The sequence below is a fragment of the Emys orbicularis genome, chromosome 11 (assembly GCF_028017835.1).
Source record: "Emys orbicularis isolate rEmyOrb1 chromosome 11, rEmyOrb1.hap1, whole genome shotgun sequence".
Taxonomy (NCBI): domain Eukaryota; kingdom Metazoa; phylum Chordata; order Testudines; family Emydidae; genus Emys; species Emys orbicularis.
In genome coordinates this window covers 65,492,594-65,519,687 of record NC_088693.1, presented here as the reverse complement: position 1 = coordinate 65,519,687, position 27,094 = coordinate 65,492,594, and the positions used below count along the sequence as shown (strand labels likewise).

The window sequence follows — 27,094 nt, the reverse complement described above, 5'->3', positions numbered from 1 at the left end:
CTGACATTTCCTCATGGATGTCTAACCATCAGCTCAAATTTAAAATGCCTAAAACAGAGCTTACTTGTCCCTTCAAGTCCTCCCCGCAACCTCCTTTCTATATCACGTGGACAGCACCACCATCCTTCCTGTCACTCGGGCCCATATTCTGGGTGTCATCTTTAGTTTCAGATCTCTGTCAAGGTCCTCACATTCAGGCAATATCTTAGTCTTTCAGATTCTTTCTACGTAACATCTCTAAGATACGGCCTTTCATATCCATCTACTCAGCTAAAACTCTCAGCCAGGAATGCATCTCACATCTTGACTACTGCAACACCCTTTTCTCTGGCCTTGACAAATGCAATCTTATCCTGCTCGTATGCATTCAGAATACCCCTGCAAAGATCATTTTGCTAGCCCATCACTTTGACCATGTCACCCCTCTCTTTGCATCCCTCCACTGACTCTCCCTTCTTTATCGCATCAAACATGCACTACTTGTCTTACTTTAAAAGGTCTTTCCAGACTATCCCTACCCTACCTATCTTCTCTCATTCACTATGGAGATTTCCACTCCCACCTCCAATTGCCCACTTGTTTTCAAACAGGAATCTTTGTGCTCTCTCTCATTCTGCCCCTTATGCTTTGGAGAAGCTCCTCATAAACATCCGGAAAGCTATCTCGTAAACCTCCTTCAAATCCCTCCTCCAAATGTTCCTTTTACCATGGTGCCTACAGAAAGCTGACAACAGTTAGGCTTCTGGTGTGCTGAGGCCACAGCCTGCCATGTTGACCAATATTGGCTCATTGTTTCTTTGTACTCACCATTTGTCTATCTGTTGTCTTTTGTTTTACACTTGCAGCGATTTGGGGCAGGTCCAATCTTTTGTTCTGTGTTTTGTACAGTGCCTAGCACAGTGGGGGCCCTGGTCTATGACAAGGGCTCAAAGTGGCTAGGGTAATACTATGTGTGACGAGGTGTGTAAAACTTACTCTACTACAGCCACAAAGGGGTTCCAGCACAGAGTAGCTGTGGCTATTTGGTTGACCAGCAAGAGTTGGGGTGAGAGAGATAGGGGTGGCTGGAGAAGCTGAAAACTACCCTGCATCAGCGGCATACTTACAGAAAGCTGCCCAAGATGTAGGATCAGAAGCCCTGGTTGGACTGGAGTGAGACTGCTGAGGTGTAGGGAGTAGAAGCCGTAAGGGGTTACTCCTTCCCCTATGCTCCTTGAGCTGAAGGAGAACTGTACTCCTTGCTGCCAGATCCAGGAGGAATACGACATAGGGATTTGAGATTAGCTGGAGTTGAACTAAGAGGCTAGGGGAATAGGGTCGTAAAGGTCTGGTGTACTCCCAAGGAATCCATGACCAGATGAAAGAGGCTGAACTCCCCCTCAGAATTTCACAAACCTTTTCTGCAGCTGGTGCTGAGTTGTGGGGGCCAGGGACGGATTTGTGGTTGTGTGTGCAAGCCATGCATAATTTGGCAGCGTCAAATTATGGTTTCAACCTTAAACAAGACCTAACTCAGCAGTCTTTGTCTATCATTTGAGTTTTGGCATTTGTTTGAACCCAAATATCACAGCAAAACTTAGGGGGTACAATCCACTGAACACTTATCAACTAAAACTGCTGAATTGTGCACAGCTCTGATATTTACCTAAGGTGACATTTATACCGACACTGGGAGCTAACATCCTAACTCTTGCAAAAACATCAGGGCTTCGGTTTATATCTCCATTGAAACATGACACCTCCAACAGTACAGTATCTTAAGCACGCTCTCTGAAGCGCCCCATGTCGCAATGTCTCTGGAATGATGTGCCTCTTTCAGAACCAGCCTTGATTAACTTACGATCACAGCCCAAAGTGGTATCAGTTAGTCTTTTATAATTTCAGTGTTATTTTTTTAAATTTAAATCTGCAAAAAAGAAGAGTTAATCCAGTTGGATTTATAAAGGAAGACCTCAGATTAGTTAACTTCCTTGCAGAACAAGCTTCTGGTACATGGATCCTCATTTTGCCATTGCAGCCTTGCATTTGCCATCAGAGTGCATGTTGTGTTTCCTTGTCCACGACTTCACAAGTCTGCATTAAAAAATAATATCCTAGATGTGATCATGGAAAGCAATGCCACACTTAATGAGCTTTCCTTGATTTATCATCTTACATGACTGCATTTTGAGAGCTATACGCTTCGTAAGTTTTCCAGGTGGTTCATTTCATGCATGCAGCTGTTCTTTGCTCTGTTTCCCTGCCTTGCATTAAAGTCTTTGATTCTGATTGGTAGAACCCCCCTGATTGCTGCAGGCGTGATTGGTGGACTCTTTATCATCATCATTGTGGGCCTGACGTTTGCCGTTTATGTTCGGCGGAAAAGCATCAAAAAGAAGAGGGCCTTGCGGAGGTTCCTGGAGACGGAGGTGAGGATATTTTCTGTTGTGCCTCTCAGAAAAGCTGAATATTTGAAAAGAGGCAGAGTATTACTCTACTTTTTACACAGAATATATTAGGGTTCTAATCCAACCCCCACTGAGTCCCTGGAAATACTGCCATAGACTGGATTTATTGGATAGTGTGAATGAAGCTGTTCTAGGATATTAGTTTTCTATTGATGCATCCAGAGGTGCTGACTTTCTGATTTCCCAGGCGTGCTCGACCCCCCCCCCCACTCCACCTCAGGCCCCGCCCCCACTCCACCCCTTCCCCCAAGGTCCTGCCTCTTCCCGCTCTGCCCCCGCCCTGCCTCTTCCCACCCCATTCCACCCCCTCCTCCAAGCATGCCCCGCCCTCACACTTCCGCTTCCTGACCTCGCTCCCTCCCCTCCCCACAGCGCCTCCTGCCCTCCACTGAACAGCTGATACTCTGTGTGTGGGAGGGGGAGGAGCTGATCAGCAAGGCCCTTTGGCGGGCAGAAGGCGCTGGGGGAAGGGGAAGGAGCTGATTGGCAGGGCCCATCGGTGGGTGCTGAGCACCCACTATTTTGTTCCGTGGGTGCTCTGGGGCTGGAGCACCCACGGACTCAGCACCTATGAATATATCAAATCATATATTTTAATGATAAGGGAGCATTTTGATCATCTTGTCTGACATACATGTCCCAGTCCTATTCCCAAGAGAAAGTAGGCCCTAATTCATCTAATCACTTAATCATATATTCAAAGCCCATTGAAGACTCCAGTTTTCTTCAGTGGACTTTGGATCAGGCCCTTGCTGAAAGCAAATGGTGTTAAGCACATGCTTACGTACCGGAACGCTCATTTATTACATGCTTGTACAATGGGTAAGACAATGTGGCCTCAACCTGTTTGAGGCCTGTAAGCACGACCCCAATATAAATAATCACACAATTGCTTTGCTGACTCGGGAACTTACTCCTAAAACTTCCATTGAATCAGAAGGGAACTGGAGTAGGCCCATAGTCCCATTGGCAAAAAAGTGAGATGGAGCCATAGAACAAACTATTTGGGCTCAATGCAGCCTGCCTACCATCTTGGCTTCACAATTGGGGAGGAGGGATAGCTCAGTGGTTTGAGCATTGGCTTCCTAAACCCAGGATTGTGAGTTCAGTCCTTGAGGGGGCCATTTAGGGATCTGGGGCAAAAAATCTGTCTGGGGATTGGTTCTGCTTTGAGCAGGGGGTTGGACTAGATGCCCTTCTGTCCCTGATATTCTATGATGGGGGGAAAACAAGTCCCAATGCTCTTCAAAAGCTTTATTTTTGGTTAGAAATGCATATTTGATCATCATTAAAGTTTAATCTTAAATTTTCAGTGACAAATGAAGGTCGACACAGGATCACCTAAACCCTATGTGTCTGACACACTTTAAGAGATGCAGAGTATAGACAGATCCCTCTAAAGGAAAAAAAAAGTCTAGGAAAACCAGCAATCATTGGTCGTCTGATTCCATTGTGTTATGATTGGTGTCATTAAGGTCTTGCTCCTGCTCCCATTGAATTCAGTGGCGTGAGATTGATCCCAAATGACTTCCACAGCAACATTGTGTTTTCATTAAGCTTCTTCCTGAATGGCTGCAACTCTAACCTGTGCCAGTTGGCAACCATCCCCAAGGAACTGCCCAGTGGCTGAGCACTTGTGACAGTTGCTATCTTGGCTGAGACACCATGGAGTGAACCAGGGACATCCACAGCTAAAAGTAGGAGTTTCTATAGCTTGAGCTAAAGAGCCAGGCTTTTTAGCTGAGGTCTGTAGCAGATCCATAACCTCTGCAGATCAACACACACTGATCAATGGGTTACACCTCCACACTTGTTATATCTCCTTCTTGCTGCTCTACACCCCAGCGTGCCCCTGTGCTGGTCAGCTGTTGGGGAGAGTGGGAGGAGCAAGGTACACCAACTCTTCATCTTCTAGGGTTGGCCTTAGACTGAGAGAATCCCTGGCATGGGTGAAACCCCAGATTCCATCTCCTTTGCACTGCCAGGGCAGCAGAAATGGGAATAGGAATTATCTGGGGGAAAGTTCTGTGGGAATCTAAGAAGTGAACCAGAGATTGTGGCCCTGTGTGTGTTCACCTTCTCCCATATCTCTATTTTTATTTTTTTTTACATTTGACCTACATCTTCCATCATAATGAGTACTGAAAAGTAAACTATATTGGGGGGAAGAGGGAAGCAAACTATGAAAATATCGCTGTCAAACTCTCCGCATTCACTTGGCTTGTTGCTGTTTGTTTTTGTTATGTATTTTCTGAAAGTACTTTTTAAAAGTAATTTCCAGCTACTGGTATTTCTTCTTGCACCAAAGCAGTTTGTTCAGCTAACGAAGTAGTCCATGATGCTCATAGAAGCATGATAATAGTGTTCAAACTGAAGAGCACAATGCACTTAGCCTTGTAAACAGACACTTTGAAATACTGCAGTGGTTTCAAACCAATTTGAGTAGGAGTAGCCCTTAATTATTTTCCGTATCCTGAGAGAGGACAGGCTATTTGTCAGTGTTTAGAGTATTGTCCTTTTCATTTATTTTTCATTTCTTTTTAAAGAAACATTGTTTTTTAGTCAAAGGCTGTATGTTGCTGAGATCGGATGGCTTTTTGACTGAACATACATACTGTTGTACTTCATTCACAAACTTTGTTGGATCGTAATTCACAACGTACCAGTGTTTCCAATAAATTAGTTGGGGCTGTAAATTCTTGTTCTACTGCAGATGTTTTCTGCTTCTGAAAAGCTGCCCTCCTTTAAGGCACAACTAAAGCTTAGAACAGTCTTTCCCAAACTTTAACAACCTGCGAACCCCTTTCACTAAAATGTCAAGTCTTGTGAACCCCCCCTCCTAAAACTGAATATTTCCAGGAATTTTCTCCCTTACCTCAGCATAAATTATAAAAGCAGTGATCTTGGAAATATAAAATTTGTATGTATGACATGCTTATTACACACTGTTTATTAATTATTTATCATTACAGTATTTTTATTACATTATGAAAATGGCAACACTCTTCCAAGATCTCACTTTTGTAGCTTGTGTCGCTTTTGATTAAGCCTGTTATAAGACAAGGCTCCTATCAGAGGCACCAGTAGAAAAAAGGGGTCTGGGGGCAAAGCCCCCGTGCACCCCAGGACCAGGAGGGGCACTACTGGAAAAGTGGGGGGACCCCCCCATACTGGCGCCTCTGGCTCCTATGATTCATCAAGGAGTATCAGATGTGAAACAGCATGAAGGTATTTAAGACACCAACTCAAAGAGTTCCTCCTACACAAGCATTCAGGTCTTGAGCAGTCCAGGCAAACAACGCACATTACAACAAAGCTTAAACTTGTTCTTCATAATAATTTAAAAACAACACTAGCAGCCTATTTAATTTTTAAAACAGCAAAAAATATCCACCTCCCTTTCCATTTCTTATAAGGAGCCTTGAAGTTTAAATCACCTCAGTGTGATAGATGTGCTTGCTTTGATCTGGTTAGCTCTTGGAAGTCCCTAAGGCTCTGGGCTGTTGGCCTCATGCTGCCCGGGGTCCCTATGGACAGCTCTGTCTACCATTAGGGAATTTTTTTCCGAGAACCCCCTGTAACATTTCGTGAACCCCCAGAGGTTCATGAATCCCAGTTTGGGAACCACTGGCTTAGAGCAATGAGCCTTACCCCGAAAAAGAGGATAAGAATTTGATGAACCAATAAGTCACAATTATTCAAAAGAAAAACAGCCACTTTAAAAGGGCACTAAAATTGCCAAAAATAGAATACAGTGCACTGATAATAAATGCTGTGTTTCCATCATATAGAAAACATTTATATTGCTGCAAGTAGCAAAAGTCATTGGGGACATATTGTGACACTGATTCAGTTTCCAGTTCATAATGCCATCGTGCAGCCCCTAGTGGAAATTATGTACTCCACTAGAATCCTTCAGCTGGTTTCTGTTGGTTTTTTACTGGCCTGGACGGGGTTCACTCGAAGAATCGATAGCCCTGGCACCACTAGATCCATTGCTTTATTCTAATAACTAGTTAGCCAATTGGAATGAGTAGGAACCAGATGAAAATTTTCAACAGGAATTCTCACGAGCTCTTCCTGTGTCCAGTGTCTAATCCTGGTGGATTTTGATTTGCAGCTGGTGGAGCCCTTGACCCCAAGTGGCACAGCACCCAACCAAGCACAGCTTCGTATCCTGAAGGAAACTGAGCTAAAGCGAGTCAAGGTCCTTGGCTCTGGGGCCTTTGGAACCGTGTATAAGGCAAGTATCTTCACTAAACCTCATCGAGTGGCCTTCTTTCTGTTTTGAACCCTACGGATCACTGAAAGTGTTACATCACAGTGTGGGACCCAGCTCTTGATGGCTTGAATCATAACCTGAGGTCCACATCCCACAGCCTGTCAGGGGAGTTCATCTCTGGGTATGATGATGCATCTTGAGTACACCTCTAGTTTCATCTGCTGATTTCAGCTTCACTTGGTATAGACACAAGGGTTATTCCATGTAGAGAAAAATAATGTCACACACAAACATGGCGAATATACAGGATAGATAGTCTTGACGTTAAAGAACAGGAATGGGATTTTGTGGTTCTATTTGTAGCTCAATAACTGATATAGTGTGCACATTGTGCAAGCCAGTTAATTTCTATACCTCATTTGACCAAGTTGTAATGTGGGTATAATAATAATTATCTTCCTTATATAATAATAGAAGCATAATTAGCTAAGCTTTGATCCTTTCCCCATTAAAAACAATGGCAAAACTCCCTTAAGGTTTATTAAGCACTTCAGATTCCACAGTTTAAAGGTCATAGTTAAAGTACTTAGAAGCACTAAGTAGAGTTGGTTGAAAAAGAAGTGGGGAAAATCACATTTTCAACATTTTGTAATTAAACTTGTGATGAAATTTCAAAATTCCAAGAAAACTGACCAGCACCTATAATTAAGGCTAAGATTTTATCACGGTTATTTTTAGTAAAAGTCACGGGCAATAAACAAAAATTCACGGAGCCCGTGACCTGTCCGTTACTTTACTAAAAATAACCGGGGGGCAGGGCTAGGTAGGGGGAAGAAATGGAGTCCCATGTGCGGGGGAACTGGCAGGCTGAACCCCCTGCCATGGCGGGGAGCACCACCCCGGCTCCAGCTGCTGCAGTGGCGGGCGCAGCCACGGGGGGCACATGGCCCCCACTCCAGAGCTGGCAACAGCTGCGGGACAGGGGTGCATGGCCCCGACTGCAGCCCCTGCCAAGCCCCAGCTGCAGCAGGCGGGGTGGGGGAGGAGCACACAGCCCTGGGAAGCCGCACGGGAGGCCCATGGCCTCCCAGGCAGCTGCCGGGCAGGGGCGCAAGATCCCGCAGCAGAAGCCACAGGGCTGAGGTGCGCGGCCCCGGCTGAAGCCCCCGCCAAGCCTGGGAAGCAGCAGGGCTGGGGCTGCAGAGTCCTGGTACCATCCAGCCCCAGTTGCAGGGCAGGGGTGCACAGTCCCGCCTCCTCCTCCTGAAGCCCTAGAAGTCATGGAGGTCCTGTAAAGTCACGGAACGGTGACTCCTGTGACCTCCATGACCAAATCATAGCCTTACCTATAATTGTCTGAAAAGATGGAGGGGAGTGTGAGAACTGGTTAGGGAAAAAAATCTTGTTTTTTCCTTTCTTTCCAATTTTGAAATTTCATCCACACTTCTAAATTCCCAAAATGTTGTTGACTCTAGTGCTAAGTACTATTCTCGCTGAGTGTCTCACTTGTTCCTTTTCCAACGTACATGCACGTAGAATGTACGCACTCCTAGGCACGCTTGAGCTGTGATCAATGCCGGTTTAGCTATGCTCCAACATCACAATCACCGAGAAAGCTGGGAAGGGGGGAAATGTTTCTTATAATTGCAGAACAAAGCACAGACAACATGGGATGTTTAAAAGTAAGGATCAGCTGCTCTCAAGCTCAGTTTAAAGCTTAAGTGTACTTTTCACTGGAGAAAATACATTTTGCAGAAGGGGGTATTGATCTTAGCATATCATGGTCTAGTCCATGCATGATGTGTATGATCCAGAGCGTGTGTGACCCTCCCCTCCCCACCTGTAACACCACCATCAGTGGCAGTTTGCTCCAGAGGCCTAGCAAGAAGACAGAAATTGCTCCTGGGAGTGTCTACCCTCCTCTGCCCAGCTGTTCCAGATCAGTCAATAACTGTCCCCTCACCCACCCAACAGGGACAGAGGGAGCACATTGCTAGAGGAACAGAGCCCAGTACAGGCTCCTTGTGGAAGTGGGGCAGAGACATGCAGGCAGGAGCAACAGAGGTCAGAGCCAGGTGGCTGCAGCTATGGGACAGAAAGGAACAAGGGCTGTACTTCTGCAATGTGCCAAACAACGCCTTACACTAGGTAGCTGCGATAGGAAATGGGGCCCAGGGTGCTACAGCCAAAAAGGAACCCAGCCAAGCTCTCTGCTGCTGGTACCCATTCACTGTAAGTTGAGGCCTACCCAAAGTGACGTTCCAAATTACGCCACTGGTTGGAAGCAATGCCGAGCAAAGGAACATGTACAGTTCTGTGTGTCATGGACATGCTGACATTACTGAGCAGAAATGGTTGAACAAAGAGTTTTCATGTCAAGAAGGTTCATTTACACTACAGTTTTGTCTTTGAATTTCCAGTAGGGAGGATGTATCCAGCGGGGCCCTGCAGGGATCTGTCCATTAATGGCTTGGAGAATGGCGTGGAGAATGTGTTTTATAAAATTTGCGGATGACACCAAGCTGGGAAGGGTTGCAAGCACTTTGGAGGACAGAGATTTAAAAACTGCCCTGACAAATTAGAGAACTGATCTGAAATCAACAAGACGCAATTCAATAAAGACAAGTGCAAAGTACTGCATTTAGGAAGGAAAAATCAAATGCACTACTATAAAATGGGAAATAACGGGCTAGGCGGTAAAATTGCTGAAGAGGATCTGGGAGTTAGAGTGGACCACAAATTGGCTATGAGCCAACATATGCAGATGAAAAAAAGGCTAATATCATTCTGGGGTGTATTAATAGGTCTGTCTTATGTAAGACATGGGAGGTAATTGTCCTGCTCTACTTGGCCCTGGTGAGGCCTCAGCTGGAGTACTGTGTCCAGTTCTGGGCACCACATTTTAAGAAAAATGTGGACAAATTGGAGAGAGTCCAGAGGAGAGCAACAAAAATGATAAAGTTTAGAAAACCTGACCTATGATGAAAGGTTAAAAAAACCTGGACCTGTTTAGTCCTGAGAAAAAAAGACTGAGGGGGGAACTGAGAAGAGGCTTCAAATATGTTAAGGGCTGTTATAAAGAGGACAATTTGTTGTCCATGGCCAGTGAAGGTAGGACAAGAAATAATCAGCTAAATCTGCAGCAAGGGAGATTTAGGTTAGATATTAGGAGAAACCTTTGTAACTCTAAGGGTCGCTAAGCTCTGGAATAAGCTTCGAAGGGAGTGGGATCACTGGAGGTTTTTAAGAACAGGTTGGACAAACACCTGTCAGGGACGGTCTAGGTTTACTGAGTCCTACCTCGGTGCAGGGGCTGAACTAGATGACCTCTTGAGGTCCCTTCCAGCCCTACATTGCTATGATTCAATGCACTTACTGTGTGTGTTTTGAGTTTTAATGTTCCTTGCTAAATTGGATATTGTATAATGAAAAGAAACCTAGCCATGGAGAAAGATTTAACAATTGGTGTGGAGTTAATTTTTGTATCTTTTTTCCCTAGGGTATTTGGGTTCCCGAAGGAGAAACAGTAAAGATTCCTGTGGCTATTAAAATCCTTAATGAGACGACTGGTCCCAAGGCAAATGTGGAGTTCATGGATGTAAGTAAGAGGTGTACAGCCTCTCTGACTGTGCCTATATATAACATGCTAGTGCTGACAGTGGGAAAAAAATCAGTCTGTAATCTTCACAAATTGTAAAGGTAATGTTCTACCTAATTTTTTTTCTTTATATTTCAGTGTTAAACGGATGCCTGTATAAGGGCACTAGGTGCCCTGAAACTTAATTAAGTCTGTATCTATTCTCCAGTCTGGCCTTACAATGACTGGAGGTAGCCGGTGGACAACTCCCTTTATGCAGAGGTAGTCTCCACTGGAGCGCTGTCTTAGAGGAAAGGGGGTAGGACATGTGTGTAAAGGGGGCATGGTGGAACAGCTGGCATGAGGTCCTCAGTGGCAAAAGTCAGTGTAGGCCCCTGACTGCTCTAACTTCCTCCAGCACCAGGCAATGAGGGTCCGGGAGCTGCAATAAGCAACCACGTTTAAACAGGGGAAAGTAACTGAGTATATTGGATTTTTTATTAGCTCATCAGTTTTAATAATCTAGAGCAAGGGTTCTCAAACTGTGGGATGGGACCCCAAAGTAGGTCGCGATCCCGTTTTAATGGGGTCGCCAGGGCTGGCTTAGACTTGCTGGGGCCCAGGGTTAAAGCCGAAGCCTGGGTGGTGGGGCTCAGGTTACAGGCCTTCTGCCTGCGGCTGAAGCCTTTTGGATTTGGCTTTGCCCCCACCCCTCCCCACCTCCCCCCACGGGGCGGTGGGGCTTGGGCTTTGACACAAACACCCCCGCCCGGGGTGGTAGGGCTTGGGTGGGCTCAGATTTTGGTGCCCCCTCCTGGGGTCGTGTAGTAATTTTTGTTGTCAGAAGAGGGTCGCGGGTGCAATGAAGTTTGAGAACCCCTGATCTAGAGTGTTGTTAGTGAGAGGTTGGGATCATATTTTTATAAATAAGTTTTATATTCATGGTGTCCGTAAGTGCAATTTTCAGCTCAGTGCTAAGACAAAAGGTCACTGACATTAGGAACATGTGTATCTCCTGCAGTGACAATATTTTGACAGTCCATATGAGTTTTCTACTTGTTTTTGGCAAGCCCTAAATTATAAAATTCCTCTGCTGAACTGGGAAATCACTGAAGACATTTGCATTTCTAAGGCTGTGTGTGTGTGTGTAACTTGATTAGCATTAATGATAGCAGAAACCAAATGGAGACTGTGCTCCCATCATGTGGTCTACTCTGTCATTGAGAAACCAGCAGAAACGTACAATTACAGCTTCAGCTATTTCAGACAAATTACCATCTGTGAACTCTCAGGCAGTCAGGCTAACACTGAGATCAAGGTATTTTCAATGCTTTTCAGAGCATTGCACAGTTCATGCTGATGACATCAATAATCATTGTTCACAAACAAAGAAGTAAGCAAAAGTAGGCCATATTGACTTCTGCTCTGATAGAAACACCCAGTGGAGGAGGGCTAAGGAGGATCGAATGTTTACTTAATGGGCAAAATAACTGTCAGGCTTCTAAGTGAGTAGTAATAACTATAGATATCTGAAACATTAGGGCCCTGATGCACCATAGTCAAGCCTTCCTGTGAAATAAATGTGCAAAGAACGAAGGGCCATTCAGTGGGAACTGAGCCTCTCTACTTAATGGCAGAATTCAACTCTATGGGCCAAAATCTCAGCCAGTGTCAATCTGGCACAGCTTCATTCACATCAGTGGAGCTACGTAGTTCACGTCAGCTGAGTATCTGACCCTGTCTGTTTATAAAGTATAAAATAAGAATACAATCCTATCTAATTGTGCATACATAATGCTTGTCATCCCTTGATCTCAAAGCAGCTCAGAAAGGAGGGCACGTAAAGATGGGGGTACTGGGCACCGAGAGGGGAAGTGACTTGTCTGAGGTCAGTATCAGAGCCAGGCATAAGACCCTGATTCCCAGAGCAATGCTTTATTCACTGGACCACTGCCTCCAGTGCATATGTCATAACATTTGATACATTGCTCAGGAATAAGGGATGTCTCCTCATCCTTCTAGAAAGTTATAACAGTAGCATGTATCAAAAGCAGTCATGTTAGGCTCAGTCCCACTTTAAATTATGGTCCCTTAGGAGCCTGTTTCTCCCCCTGTCCTCCAGTGGTCACAAAGTGGAGAAAATTTAAAGATGAGTCTTCTTAGTTCTAACATCTAAAAACTCTGGCCCAGATTGCCAGCTGTAGCTCTGTTGGAGTCCGTAGAGTGACAAGGGACAGCAAGACGGAGAGCGCATTAGCTTAACATGACATCCTTCAATAGATGCTGCTATAACACAGGGGTCGCAGCGACCACCTGTATCCCTGAGGACTTTCTATAACTAAGGGTAATTATTTGTGGCAGCAGAATCAATCTCATTCTTTAGAAGTAACCACCAATGCCCATTTTATTCATAGATTCATAGATTCTAGGACTGGAAGGGACCTCGAGAGGTCATCGAGTCCAGTCCCCTGCCCGCATGACAGGACCAAATACTGTCTAGACCATCCCTGATAGACATTTATCTAACCTACTCTTAAATTTCTCCAGAGATGGAGATTCCACAACCTCCCTAGGCAATTTATTCCAGTGTTTAACCACCCTGACAGTTGTGATCTGTTGGCAGAGATTTTTTTCCCCTACATCTTTTGTGTTTTGGAATAAACAGGAACCCAGTCCTGCTCTCACTTGTAGCTTTTAAAAAAAATGTATTTATGTAAGAGAGTTAGGTCTTAAAAGTTTTGCCACTTTCATCATGCCAGCCTAGTGCTTTGAGATATACCGATAAAAACTGATTATAAGAGCTAGGTATTATTATTATTTTTAGTGTCAATTCAGTTGTGCCGATATAAAAGTGCTTATGTCAGTTGATCTTATTCCGGTTTGGTGGAGCAAGATAAGCTATAATGATATAAAGCTATAATGATATAAAGCTAAAAGTATAACTCCATCTACACTGAGATTTTTCTTGGCATAACAATGTCGGCAAACTATCACACCCCAATAACATTATTATGCCTACAAAACTTTAAGTCAAAGCAATTATGTTGTCCTGGAAAAGCATTTTTACAGACATTCCCAATGGCTTGGTTAGTTAAAAGCACTTAGCCAACAATGTTCTGCAAGTATACAGTATAACTGTGCCTCTTGTCAGGAATTATTAACATTGTGATATGTATGCTTGTACCTTGCATTTAAAACTGTTAAGTTTAGCATTGCTGTCTGAGAGTGTACGTAACAAGTAGAATCCATCATAAACTTCATTTTGATTCATGTACACAATGGTGTGTCTTAGGTCATTTGAGTGACATGAACGATGTACGGGATACTGGATATTTCTGTACAAGACCGAGAGATTAGCAGTAGGGCCCATTGGTTCTTGTTAAAACTTTCAATGTCGACAGAAAGCAAGTTCAGAGAGTGCTTTATGAGCAGTTGAGATTCTGCTAAATGTTGCACTAAAAGAGAATAAGGCATGGCAATTTGGCAACTGGGCTGTCATTTCAGCAGCCTTGAACACCTGCTAATGGATCCATAATGCCTATAATGGTATAATGCAACATGTTAGCACTTGGCATAGACAACCTCCTCCTCCTGTCAGGCAATACTGAGTGTCTTACCAAAATACATCCCTAACTTCAGATATTTCTTCAAAGAAGCATAGCAGATAGTATTTTCCTTGTTTTCTTTACACATTCCTGGTACAGTTCTTTCTGTCTGTTTCTTCCACCTATCACCATAGTCACAAGTGTCTTCCAGTGCTGAATAAAGCAAAGGAAAATTCCATTAAGTGGCCCATACTTCTCCCTCCTCTCCAGGAGGCGGTGGGAATTAAATCTGTGTGTGAACTTCCAACTTCCTCTCCTTAGTGGAGGTAGTTGCTGCTGTTGTGGGAAGACCAGGTTCAGGAGTTCTGCACTTAGTTGTGAAGTGTGTGGTTCATTTCAGCTATTCACAGCCTATGATTACTTGCCTGAGTCACATGGCATTGCTTCTGCTCTCTGATTGGAAGACCACATTTCATCTGCACCACATCACCAATGGAATTGATGGAGCAATGTCTCTTGCAGCTGGTCTCTCTGAAAGCAGATGTTGGGGCAAAGTAGCTGATGTATCCTGAAGGCCCAGGAGGCAACAGGAGGGAACCGAACTCCCCCCATTTGCCAAAAGCTGACAGCAGTAAGAAAACATGAAGGTCCTGGGTATTGATATGTAGGAGGAGAGGACTGTTATCGAGGGGAGGCAGAGGAGGCCCACAGCTGGCTGGGTCAATAACGTTTAAGCAGCAGTCTATAATTTCCATGCGGCGCAAACTCCCTTCCCCACCTCAAATTATTTGATGCCATCATGAATTCCTAACAAGCCATGTAGCTATTGGCCCAATCAGGTGGCTTTACATCAAGGCAAAGAGATAAGTAAAACTAGGGTTATTATGGGTTTCCAAGTTATGTTGCAATTAGAAAGCATAATGAATCTTCTGTGATGCTAAAAATATACTAGTTTGTCACAGTGAAACAGGCAATCAAGTGGGCCCTTGATCTCATCAACAATAAGCTCCGTGTATCCAGGAGGTGATCTCGCGAGCTATGATTTTATCCAGCGGGTTGATCCATTTACAAGTTTAATCTAACCTCTCTGAACTTAAGCGTTCCATTATCTGTTAAAAAATAATTAGAAGCTGCAAGCTGAAGTCTGCATACACAGAGATCCTTGGGAGTCCCCAAGCTCATTGAGATGAAGACAGTTTGACTGATGCTGGTCAGCCGATATTGGGCCAGAATCTAATAATAGAAGGCAAATGCTGCTTAGCTACGTGAGAAAGTTAACTTGGGAAAAATTAAACTGAAGGGTTTGGGATTTATGATTAGAAATAAATTTTCCATTCTCATTTGTTTCATGGTAAGAGAACTGCAAAGGGAGTCAGTCTGTTTTATGACTTTATAATTAAGATCTAGGGAGCTTCTTGACTTCAGCCAGACTTATTGTTGTTCCCTGCAATCCCTAGGAATAGACAGCCAGCAGTGACCAGGAGAGTGTTTGTTAAGCGATATGTAAAGATAGTAAATAAAATTGTCCAGTGATTTAGCAAGTGCCACGTCTCCAAGCACGTGGTAAATACATTAAAGCTGCATTGAGGGGTGGTGTTGATTATAATGAGAGAGAAAAGATGAAGGTTTGTCCAGCCTAAAGAACTAAATTAATAAGGCCGCCAATCTGCTGCTTGAACTGCAAAATGGAAGAGAAGAGGTTTCTCTGAAAACGTAGACACCTTTTATAGCAAAGGCAAACTGTTCTGTTTTGTAAGGCACATGCTGTGAATGTGCACTGTTCATGGCTGAACCGGTATTCGCTTCACAAGTTTGAAGTGAATCGTCACCAGCCGAAATAGAGAAGGTGAAATAAAGTGGCATTCAAAAGCCTACAGTGAGAGAAGCTCTCAGACTTCAACTATTATTTCACGCAAGAGGATTGCGTGGCCTTTCTGGACAAATCACACCATTTTCTGTGCGGCTAGATAACTGTGTGAGAAGCACTTTGGAGATGCAGCTAGGCTCTATCTTCTCATCACTGTTCCCAACTTTCTGTGTTTTCCAGTGTTTGCGCTGGGTTGGGAAGCAGGTTGAAGAGTTTGGACTCTCAGCACTGTCCCTTGCCAACCATTCTATGGTCCTAATCCTTTAAGGAGCTCCATATGGGCAGCCCCATGTGCTCACAGGGAACCTCACTGACGAGGCCCAGGGGTCCTCTCATATCAAGATCCTTGAAGGATCATAGCCTATATTACTACATAGCTGGCAGTGGAAAGAAATAGTATCTCTGTTGCATCCTTCTGAATCATGATTTGTTCCCAACACCATCCCTGGTTCCTTGGCAAAGATCGCAGCACATTTCTAGATTCGCCTCAGGAAACTAGCTCGTCTTCCCATTAAATGTTGAAAGCATCACCTCAGCCACTCTGCCAGTCCCTGCCCATCTGGAAAAGCATTGCGACATTACTGTAATTGGGTGTCCCACTTTGTAGTGCAATTTGCTGCCTGCCTCACATACAGCTAATGCTTTTGCGGCACACGAAATGCAGCAGCATTGAATACTGAGCCCTGTTTTAAAGGGCAGCTTAATGAATAGATCAGGAGTTTCCATAACAGTTTGCCATTTTCCTTTGTCTTTCTCTTCCACTTTCTATACACACATCTTTATTTTAACCTGGTTTTAGTGGTCCCCAAAAGAGTGCCTACTAATGAGAAGCAACACCACAGCAGTCTGCCCAGCACGACTAGGCTTCCGATAGCCTCCAAACAGTGTTGTGTTCACCCCGTGATGCTAAGTTATTAGAAGGAAGAAAAAACCCAAGCCCTTGATTGCAGATCCCCTTTTGTGCAGTCCCCCTTGCCCTCCCACTTTACACATACGGTAAGTGTAACCCCTTTGAAGAGGAACCTGTTTGCCTGTCACTTCCAGGCACAGAAACTCACTGTGACTGCAATTACAATTTCCAACTTATCCAGAGGTGCCAGAAATCAAGCTGTCCTTGAGAGCTATACACACGCCGTGCACAAGCCCCCTAGAGTGGCAGCCACCGCGAAAGCTGGAAGTCTGATCCCTGCTGAAGGTTAACTGCTTTTAGACATTTAACGGGAACTGTTTCAAGGCCATGTTCCCTTTTATTTCTGCCTTCACTGGTAATTTCCTCTTTAAATATTTACTTACCCCAGTAATCTTTTCTTCCATAGTATTATTTTTGTAAGGTTCTTGAGGAAATAGCATGCCTATTTACAGACAGAGGACAACGTATAAGCACAGACAGAGCAGGCGAGGCTGGTTGGATACAATCCTTTGGCATAATGTTCTAATGGAAAAACACAGCAAGAGAGAGTTTGCTTCCTACAGATGATGAAAGTTAGAAAAATACCAGAGGGGAAGTCCTGGCCCCATGAAATCAGTGGGAGTTTTGCTATTGACTTCAGTGGGACCAGGATTTCACCCCAGAAGGCTGCCATTGGTTTTTAAGGGAGAGGCGCACACGTGGTTGTGTTTTAGGTATTCAGTCTAATGTTCCTTTCCTGCTCTCCTGGATGATTGTAAAGGCAGTCTGCATTCTTTATTTATTTGTGTTACAGTAGTACCCAGAGGCCCTGACCAGGATCAAGGCCCCACTGTGCTAGCTGCTGTCTAAACACACCGTAAGAGACAGTCTCTGCCCCAAAGAGACCAAGGAAGGTAGGGTGGAAAAGAAAAGTAAAGGTAACATTGTGTGAGCAGACACATCCCACTCAAATTCGGGAGACATTAACTGACTTTTATTTTCCTAGTTGTGCTCCCCTGCTGGTGCTGAACATTTTTCATTATTATTTTTATTTATTAGTATTATTATCTTATTTTTATTGTATTAATTATTTATATTAACATACACCTAGGAGCCCTAGTCATGGATCAGGACCCATTGTGCTAGGCGCTGTACAAAAGAACCTTGACCCTTCTAGTTCTCAGCATTTTGCTATATATTAGAGATTGAATCTGGATCAGAACTGTCTGGATCCAGACCAATTTTCCCAGGATTTCAGTGTCTTCCATCTGGATCTGAATTTTGAGGGGGATGACCTCATCAGCTTCTACTACACCTTCCTGTGAAGGAAGGAGGAAGGGTGCATGCTGGGACGGTCTTACTGCTAGATCAACCAAGTGGCAACTGATAGGTTGGTATGTCCACAAATGCACAAGAAGGCAGTCATACCTTTACGTGGCCTTTAGTCCAGCAAGTAACGCATGATAGGGAGTATTGGGATTTTGTGTATATTGTTCCTGACATCGTAAAATGCAACTAAAATTACAGAAGTGAATAATGCCAAAAAATAGTAAAACAGGAGATGTAATTACCGAACAGTGTTTCACACATTCACTGTGAGCAGAAATGCACAAAGAACATCCAACTTTAAAGTCGACTTTGGCACCAAGAACGGGGCAATTAGTGCCAACACATCACAATAAGAAACTGAAAGCCTATATTTCAGAACTTCCTATTATTTAGGAATTTTCTCTGCATGCCTCCTGCTCACATTAGCAATACAAAGTAGACACAGTGATGTTTCAATTTCTAAAGGGTAATGTATATGCCAGATTGCTGCTGCATTGACAGTAAGTGAAGGTTTTATGGGCTCTCTGTTAATAATACAAGGTATTATTTTCATCAACTTAAACATAATAACTTCCAAACAAGCCACTGTTGGTTCAAGGTTAACCGTCAGCCAATCAGGATTTGATGTAAGCTTGAAGAAGAAAGGTCTTGATATTTAAGCCAACCAAGCAGGCTGTGAAAACGTATGTATGTGCCAGCTAAGCAATTTTTGAAGCGTGATTCTGTGTGACTGAACTGCCCCTTTGGTGCTGAGTTATTACATTACAGTTTTTCATGATAACAGATTGATATGGCTGAATACTAGCACTAGAATATTCCCCAACTCAGTGACTCACAAATCAGCAACAATGAAGAAAATACTCGAGGACAAAGGGTGCTGAAGGACCACTGCTACATTTGTCATTCTTGGTGTGGTATTGTAAAAGTGCCCCACATTTAAAAGGTGGTCAACATTAGATTAAGGAAGGACAAAGAGGTTTTTGTTGTGGTGAAAAAAAATCAAAGTGTGTAAGAAGTATGAATATGAGAGCCACACTATGTTATTTATAGAAATTGCAAGAATAGGAAAGAATATAAGCTCTATGTGTGCTTGATGAAATGTCAGTTTCACGATCTATTCTGCATTTAAATTCTTCCCAAAACTCACAGTTTGGAATACTTCTTCAGAGCAGGGGGAACTGATTTATCTGCCCACTGTTCAATGACAGATGACAATTTTTCTTTGTCTAGTTGCTGATTCCTGGCAGCTCTGATCCAGCAAAGATAACATTGATTGGCCTATAAAAATAAAAAGAATTAACATCTGCTTATATAAATATTCACTCTATTGTTTAACACTGATAAGCAAAAGATGTGGACTGTTGGCTGTCAAATTGTTGTATTGTAAGAAATAGGACTGGTAAATCCATTACATGCAGGAGTTTCTGATAGCTTTTGTAATGTTCTACTTATATCTTCATAGACATAATTGGAGTTAGTAGGATATACTGCAGTGGAGCTGAGATCATAATCTGTCTGACACTAATTGGTGTTTTCTTAAGGCCTGAGCCAGCACCACTGAAATAAATCGAAGTTGTACCATTGACTTTAGTGGGAGCAGGGCCAAGCTGTAAAAAGGACCCTATTTTCCTGCAGGGTTGCTGTTCGGTGTGTTTACATAGATTATCGTTGTTTGTATTATGTAGCATCTAGAGGCCCCAGCTAAGATCAGAACTCCATTGCCTTATACTGAAGAGTTTACAACCTAAACAGCCAAAACAGTTGGGAGGAAGGAAGTGTTATCATCTTCATCCCTATTTTACAGAGAGAAAACTGACATTGAATCCAGATCTCGTAAGTCTCAGAGCAAATTCCTTTACCACGAAACTGTCTTTTTCTCTGGATTGAACATGCAGAGTGGTCTGTGAATCTAGATCACTAAATGATATTGGCAAGTTCCTAGCAGTGAGGAGATTTGGAAACTAACTTCCTAAAACATTTTTCAGAGATAACTAGAATTGCTTGGACATACACTTCACACACAAAATGACAGATATATAAGGCTCCCCTTGAAACAAAGCTGATTTTTCTGGTCAAACAGGTATAGAAACCTGCATTCTAGAATAACTAACATGGATTTCTATCACTCACAATGCTTGCCGCAAAAGACTGGTATTTTAAATAAGTTGGAGCACACTTGATATAACAGGCAAGCTATATATAGCAACAGAGGGAAATTAGGGGTTCTTATCTCTGAGTTACTTATAAGGTGATTGAAATTGGATCCTAAAGCATTCTGCTTTAATGCAGAAAACCAAGTTTTAATTGGATAGACAAACTTTTATTGCACAAATCAGAATTAACTAATGGCCAGATAGACCAGGGCCCAAGTGTTATCTCAGCTCTGAGCACTGTAAGCGTGATCAAAATGTTTAAGAAAAAAGAGGTAATTACTTAGATCACGGAGATGTGATACCAAATTGCTTCTGAAAAGCGTGGTATTAGTGGTCAATAGCATCTTCCAGGGTGTTCATTAATCAGTTCGCAAAGTTACATACTGTGATATGGAACAATATCGATGCACTGCCATGAAACATCTGAGCTGTAGTGAAACAACTGTTTATCTATTTGAAACCTGAGTCGTCAGCAAATGAGGTCTGTTTTAAATCAGCACCAGTTAAAGAAGCATACCATGCTTTGATATTGAGTGATATCAACACAAGTGCTAAGACGACCTTTAGCCTGAATACCTTAAAAATATACCCTGGTATGGCTGACACTTCTCGTGGTCAGATTTTACCCTCCATTTGAGTTTAATAGGAGTTCCACATGTGTAGGCCAAAGGCAGAATTTAGCCCTTAGTAAATTTATATTCTGCAGCTATTCCACCTCAAGCCATTGTTTTGTAAGTGAAGCAGGATTGGACTAGGTAAGTGCTTGGATGGAGACATCTGGGGACAAAATAGGTACTATAAGAATGGTGCTAGTGATAGAGCTGATCAGAAAACAGGAAAGAGAGGAGTACAGATGGCAGGAGAAGTGAGGCTGATGTGAAAAGACTGAGTGGGTGGGTGGGAGGTTCTGGCATCTTGTCTTCATGGTTCAATAAAACCAATATTTGAACTGGTAAAAAAAAATGAGGGCTTAAACTTTAGAACTTTTAAATTTCAGAAAAAATATTTCCATGATTTTTTTTAAATTCCATTGAAAACCATTATTTGTTTACACTTAAACCTTCCCTTGCAATGTTTGCAACACAAATATGACATTCTTGTGGGGCATTACACTAATTGAATCTATTTCCCCATGTTAAGTATCCTCATACCTTCTATGGTTTCTTGATTATCACTTAAAAAGTTTTTTTTCCCCTCCTGCTGATGATAGCTCATCTCAATTGATTGGCCTCTTACAGTTGGTATGGCTACTTCCACCTGTTCATGTTCTCTGTATATATAAATATCTTCTTGCTGTATGTTCCAGTCTATGCATCCGAAGAAGTGGGCTGTAGCCCACGAAAGCTTATGCTCAAATAAATTTGTTAGTCTCTAAGGTGCCACCAGTACTCCTGTTCTTTTTGCGGATACAGACTAACACAGCTGCCACTCTGAAACCATTCTTGTGACAGTGTGCGAGAACCTGAAAATGAAATTGTCTAGAACCAAAAGTGAAACTGTGAAGTCTGTTTTGATTTCTCAGATGCAAGACATGAAGCAATGTGCTAAGGCAATAAGTATATTCAGTCCCCCCCCCCCAATATTTTTAGTTTTAATATTGATAATATAATTGATAACCTTAATTGTGGCGTTAAAAAAACAGAGCTTTTAAGTATCTGGTCATAAGGCCAAGCTTTCCTGTGGTGGGAGAAAATTACCTGAATGTGACTTTTTCAAAGTAACATCCCAAGACTCTTCAAAAGGACTGAGAACTTGACGAATGTTTTCCATTGAGACACTACCATCTCTCTTCTTACATTAAAAACAAACAAACAAATAAAGCAGTAACTCTCTGCTGCGGAAAGGGGTTTACAGCTAAAACTATTAACTGGTCAATTATGATTTTTTTTTGTCCTGTTGTGGCAATGATGACAAAGATTAATGTTTTTGGACAATGTACTTTTGAAATTTTTTTGCTATTAGCACTAGGTAGTTCTCACCAATCAAAACCAAAAGCAATTGTCTTTCTCAATTTTTTTTCTGGAAATAATGGTTTATTTCACAAGCTGAAAGAAAACCCTTTGCCCGTAAGTTTGTGAACTTTTCAGAACAGCCATGCATACAATTTTACATGGGGAAAATATCTGCAAAATGTTTCACTTCCTTCGCAAGATTTTGCTGTATCAAAGTGAAACCCAGAAGCTTGCAGAGCATAACAGTAGGTCAAATTTCCATCTTGCCACATTATTGCGGGGGCTGAAATTGAATGTAAAACTGCTTAACTTCAGTGTGTTAAATCTGGATTATTGTCCTAAGCTTCAGAGGTCCCTAGCAGTTCAACTCTCCATAGGGGCCATGATTTGTAACACCAGCCTTAGTTGGGTGGTCTGTGGGAATCGAACCCATGATCTTTGGATAGGAAACCATGAGCCTCTATGCTGTGTCTGGGCTGATGGACTTAATCATGTGTGAGCATGGGTCTCGCTGTTGTTAAAGTTTGATTCTAGTTAGTCTTTCACATAATCGTCTGAAAGTTGGGCTCAATGATCTGAAAAGCTGATGCATGTAAGCCACTGTAGCGTGACACTTTTAGGAGAAGGTCTAATTTAACTAGTCCTGCTGTTGTGTAATGCAATCAATGGCAATTTGTAAACTCCCAGCTGGAACACTTGACTCACATTTGTGGTGGATTCAGTTCTACCTGTGATCGCTACGCTGATCTGAAAACAGCACAGGCACAGGTCAAAAGCATATCTTCATATATGCAAATGAAGGTGCCAGTATTCTCTGTGCCAAAATATTGACTCTGGCTGTTGCAGTGTGAAATAAGCTGGGCCCACAGGTTTGTGCGGTGGTTGTCAAGGTAGTCAGAAATGCTGCTAAAGGTTAGCACAGCTGGAGTTTTGCTCATGCTGTCATCCAGTTGAAAATCCTCTAAACATATTTTGCAATAAGGAGTCATGCTAGGGAAGTGGTAAGTAAACAAGCAAAGGAGAACTGGCAATGAGAGTCTAGAACAAAATAAAAATATTGTTTTTTTTTCCCCTCCCAAAGGGAATGAAATATCACAGACTGCTGTATAGGATTCCCAACCTCACCCACCAAAATTACTGTACCTTCTTCTGTGGGACAAGCCTGTCATTAAAACACGGTGCTGAGGTTCTGAAGATCTAGGCTCCATTCCCAGTTCTGCCACAGACTTCCTGGATGACCTTGGGCAAATCACTTAACCTCTCTCTGGGCCAGATCCTTAAAATAGGTGAAATACCGTAGCTCATTTGAAATCGATGGAGTTACAATTTACACCAGCTGGGGACCTGGCCAAGGGGGGGTGTCTATGCTCAGATTACCTACATGTAAAATAGGAGTAATACTGAACTGTTACCAGACAAAGGTCTGTAAGACAGTGGGGCCTACTCACTGGCCAGTGCATCAAATATAAAGCTCCCAACGGCAGCAGAATTCCAGTCCCTTTCTTCAGGGATGGGTTTGTTTTTCAAAACAAGAACAGTCCAAAAACACCAGGTACTTTTATTCGCCTCTCCCACATTGGTGTTTGGTCTCTGCTCACAAAGCAGGTATTTGCCAGCCAGGCCTTCCAAATAGCTGGTGTGGAGAGTTTCCCTTCAGCACCTTCCCTCAGACCCTGGATCTCCTGTGGGAAGCTGCCTTCTCCCTGCAAGTCTCTCCCTAACTGAGCTGTTTGCTGGCCTTTGATCTGAGGACTATCTGAGCTTCAGGCTACCACCTAAATCCCTGGCCTCAAACCCATCACCGGGGAGATAGCCAATTAGGCAGAGGCAAGGCTAAACCCACCTCCCTTAAAGAGCTGTCACACTCCCTGACAGGCTATTATGAGGTTTTGATTGTTTATAAAGTGCTGCGAGCTCTCTCCAGGGAAAGTATAATAGCAATGCAAAATGGCCGTAGTGTTGTTTTCTGAGGATGACGTACAATGTATAGTTCCATAGTTCAGTGTTTCTAAAAGCTCTGGGATATTTATATATGGCACCAGTTCTGAATGTTATGCTGCTGGAATCAAGTGAATGGAATTGTATTCTTCCAGTGTTTGCCTCTAGGTATTCTTTACAGTGTTCTACCTAGTACAAGAGAGATACTTGCTTCTAGCTTTTCCTCTCATGAGCAACTTTGGATAGTTTGATTTTATTGATCAACCTGAGATTTATTTGTTTTTAAATTGCTGTTATGACCTGTCTTCAAGACCGCTTTTATACAGAACTTTGGCATCATCACAATATGTGCTTCTCTCTGCTTGGGGTGACCCATATTAGCAGCATGCTAATATGAGTCACCATGGGCAGAAGGAGTTAATCTGATGACACCAAAGCTCTGTATAATTATGTGCACAACAACTTATATTGATAGCATTTGTGTGTGTATAGACAGATACTTATCTATCAGTTTATCCAGAAATACACTTATTTGTCTGTCCACACATAAGAACATAAGAAAGGCCAGACTGGGTCAGACCAAAGGTCCATCCAGCCCAGTATCCTGTCTACCGACAATGACCAATTCCAGGTGCCCCAGAGGGAGTGAACCTAACAGGTAATGATCAAATGATCTTTCTCCTGCCGTCCATCTCCACCCTCTGACAAACAGAGTCTAGGGACACCCTTCCTTACCCATCCTGGCTAATAGCCATTAATAGACTTACTTCCATGAATTTATCTAGTTCTCTTTTAAACCCTGTTATAGTCCTAGCCTTCACAGTCTCCTCTTTTCCAAGCTGAAAAGTCCTAGCCTCTTTAACCTCTCCTCATATGGGACCCGTTCCAAACCCCTAATCATTTTAGTTGTCCTTTTCTGAACTATTTCTAATGCCAGTATACCTTTTTTGAGATGAGGAGACCACATCTGTACACAGTATTCAAGATGTGGGCGTACCATGGATTTATATAAGGGCAATAAGCTATTCTCCATCTTATTCTCTATTCCTTTTTTAATGACTCCTAACATCCTGTTTGTCTTTTTGACTGCCGCTGCACACTGCGTGGATGTCTTCAGAGAACTATCCACGATGACTCCAAGATCTCTTTCCTGATTAGTTGTAGCTAAATTAGCCCCCATCATATTATACATATAGTTGGGGTTATTTTTTCCAATGTGCATTACTGTACATTTATCCACATTAAATTTCATTTGCCATTTTGTTGCCCAATCACTTAGTTTTGTGAGATCTTTTTGAAGTTCTTCACAGTCTTCTTTGGTCTTAACTATCTTGAGCAATTTAGTATCATCTGCAAACTTTGCCACCTCCCTGTTTACCCCTTTCTCCAGATCATTTATGAATAAGTTGAATAGGATTGGTCCTAGGACTGACCCTTGGGGAACACCACTAGTTACCCCTCTCCAGTCTGAAAATTTACCATTTATTCCTACCCTTTGTTCCCTGTCTTTTAACCAGTTCTCAATCCATGAAAGGATCTTCCCTCTTATCCCATGGCAACTTAATTTACGTAAGAGCCTTTGGTGAGGGACCTTGTCAAAGGCTTTCTGGAAATCTAAGTACACTATGTCCACTGGATCCCCCTTTTCCACATGTTTGTTGACACCTTCAAAGAACTCTAATAGATTAGTAAGACATGATTTCCCTTTACAGAAACCATGTTGACTTTTGCCCAACAAGTTATGTTCTTCTATGTTTGACAATTTTATTCTTTACTATTGTTTCAACTAATTTGCCCGGTACTGACGTTAGACTTACCGGTCTGTAATTGCCAGGATCACCTCTAGAGCCCTTTTTAAATATTGGCGTTACATTAGCTATCTTCCAGTCATTGGGTACAGAAGCTGATTTAAAGGACAGGTTACCAAACCATAGTTAATAGTTCCGCAATTTCACATTTGAGTTCTTTCAGAACTCTTGGGTGAATGCCATCTGGTCCCGGTGACTTGTTACTGTTAAGTTTATCAATTAATTCCAAAACCTCCTCTAGTGACACTTCAATCTGTTACAATTCCTCAGATTTGTCACCTACAAAGGACGGCTCAGGTTTGGGAATCTCCCTAACATCCTCAGCTGTGAAAACTAAAGCAAAGAATTCATTTAGTTTCTCCGCAATGACCTTATCGTCTTTAAGTGCTCCTTTTGTATCTCGATTGTCCAGGGGCCCCACTGGTTGTTTAGCAGGCTTCCTGCTTCTGATGTACTTAAAAAACATTTTGTTATTACCTTTTGAGGTTTTGGCTAGCTGTTCTTCAAACTCCTTTTTGGCATTTTTTATTACATTTTTACACTTAATTTGGCAGTGTTTATGCTCCTTTCTATTTACCTCACTAGGATTTGACTTCCACTTTTTAAAAGATGCCTTTTTATCTCTCACTGCTTCTTTTACATGGTTGTTAAGCCATGGTGGCTCTTTTTTAGGTCTTTTAGTGTGTTTTTTTAATGTTGAGTATACATTTAAGTTGAGCCTCTATTATGGTGTCTTTGAAAAGTGTCCATGCAGCTTGCAGGGATTTCACTCTAGTCATTGTACCTTTTAATTTCTGTTTAACCTCCTCATTTTTGCATAATTCCCCTTTCTGAAATTAAATGCCACAGTGCTGGGCAGTTGAGGTGTTCTTCCCACCACAGGAATGTTAAATGTTATTATATTATGGTCACTATTTCCAAGCAGTCCTGTTATAGTTACCACTTGGACCAGATCCTGCACTCCACTCAGGACTAAATCGAGAATTGCCTCTCCCCTTGTTGGTTCCTGTACCAGCTGCTCCAAGAAGCAGTCATTTATAGTATTGAAAAATTTTGTCTCTGCATTTAGTCCTGAGGTGACATGTACCCAGTCAATATGGGGATAATTGAAATCCCCCACTATTATCGAGTTCTTTATTTTGATAGCCTCTCTAATCTCCCTTAGCATTTTATCATCACTATCACTGTCCTGGTCAGGTGGTCGATAATAGATCCCTACTGTTATATTCTTATTAGAGCATGGAATTACTAACCATAGAGATTCTATGGAACATGTGGATTCATTTAAGATTTTTACTTCATTTGATTCTACATTTTCTTTCACATATAGTGCCACTTCTTCCCCCCCCCCCCCCAATGACCTGTTC

General features: G+C 42.6%; 1 protein-coding gene across 1 annotated transcript in view; it reads left to right on the top strand.

Annotated features, from left to right (window-relative positions):
- ERBB4 (erb-b2 receptor tyrosine kinase 4) overlaps positions 1 to 27,094 on the top strand; it is a 585,583-nt gene that overhangs the window by 413,827 nt on the left and 144,662 nt on the right. Inside the window, exons 20-22 of the mRNA XM_065413000.1 lie at positions 2,276 to 2,408; positions 6,568 to 6,690; positions 10,169 to 10,267. Coding sequence (XP_065269072.1) covers positions 2,276 to 2,408; positions 6,568 to 6,690; positions 10,169 to 10,267 — 355 coding nt within the window. The remainder of the gene's footprint in view (positions 1 to 2,275; positions 2,409 to 6,567; positions 6,691 to 10,168; positions 10,268 to 27,094) is intronic.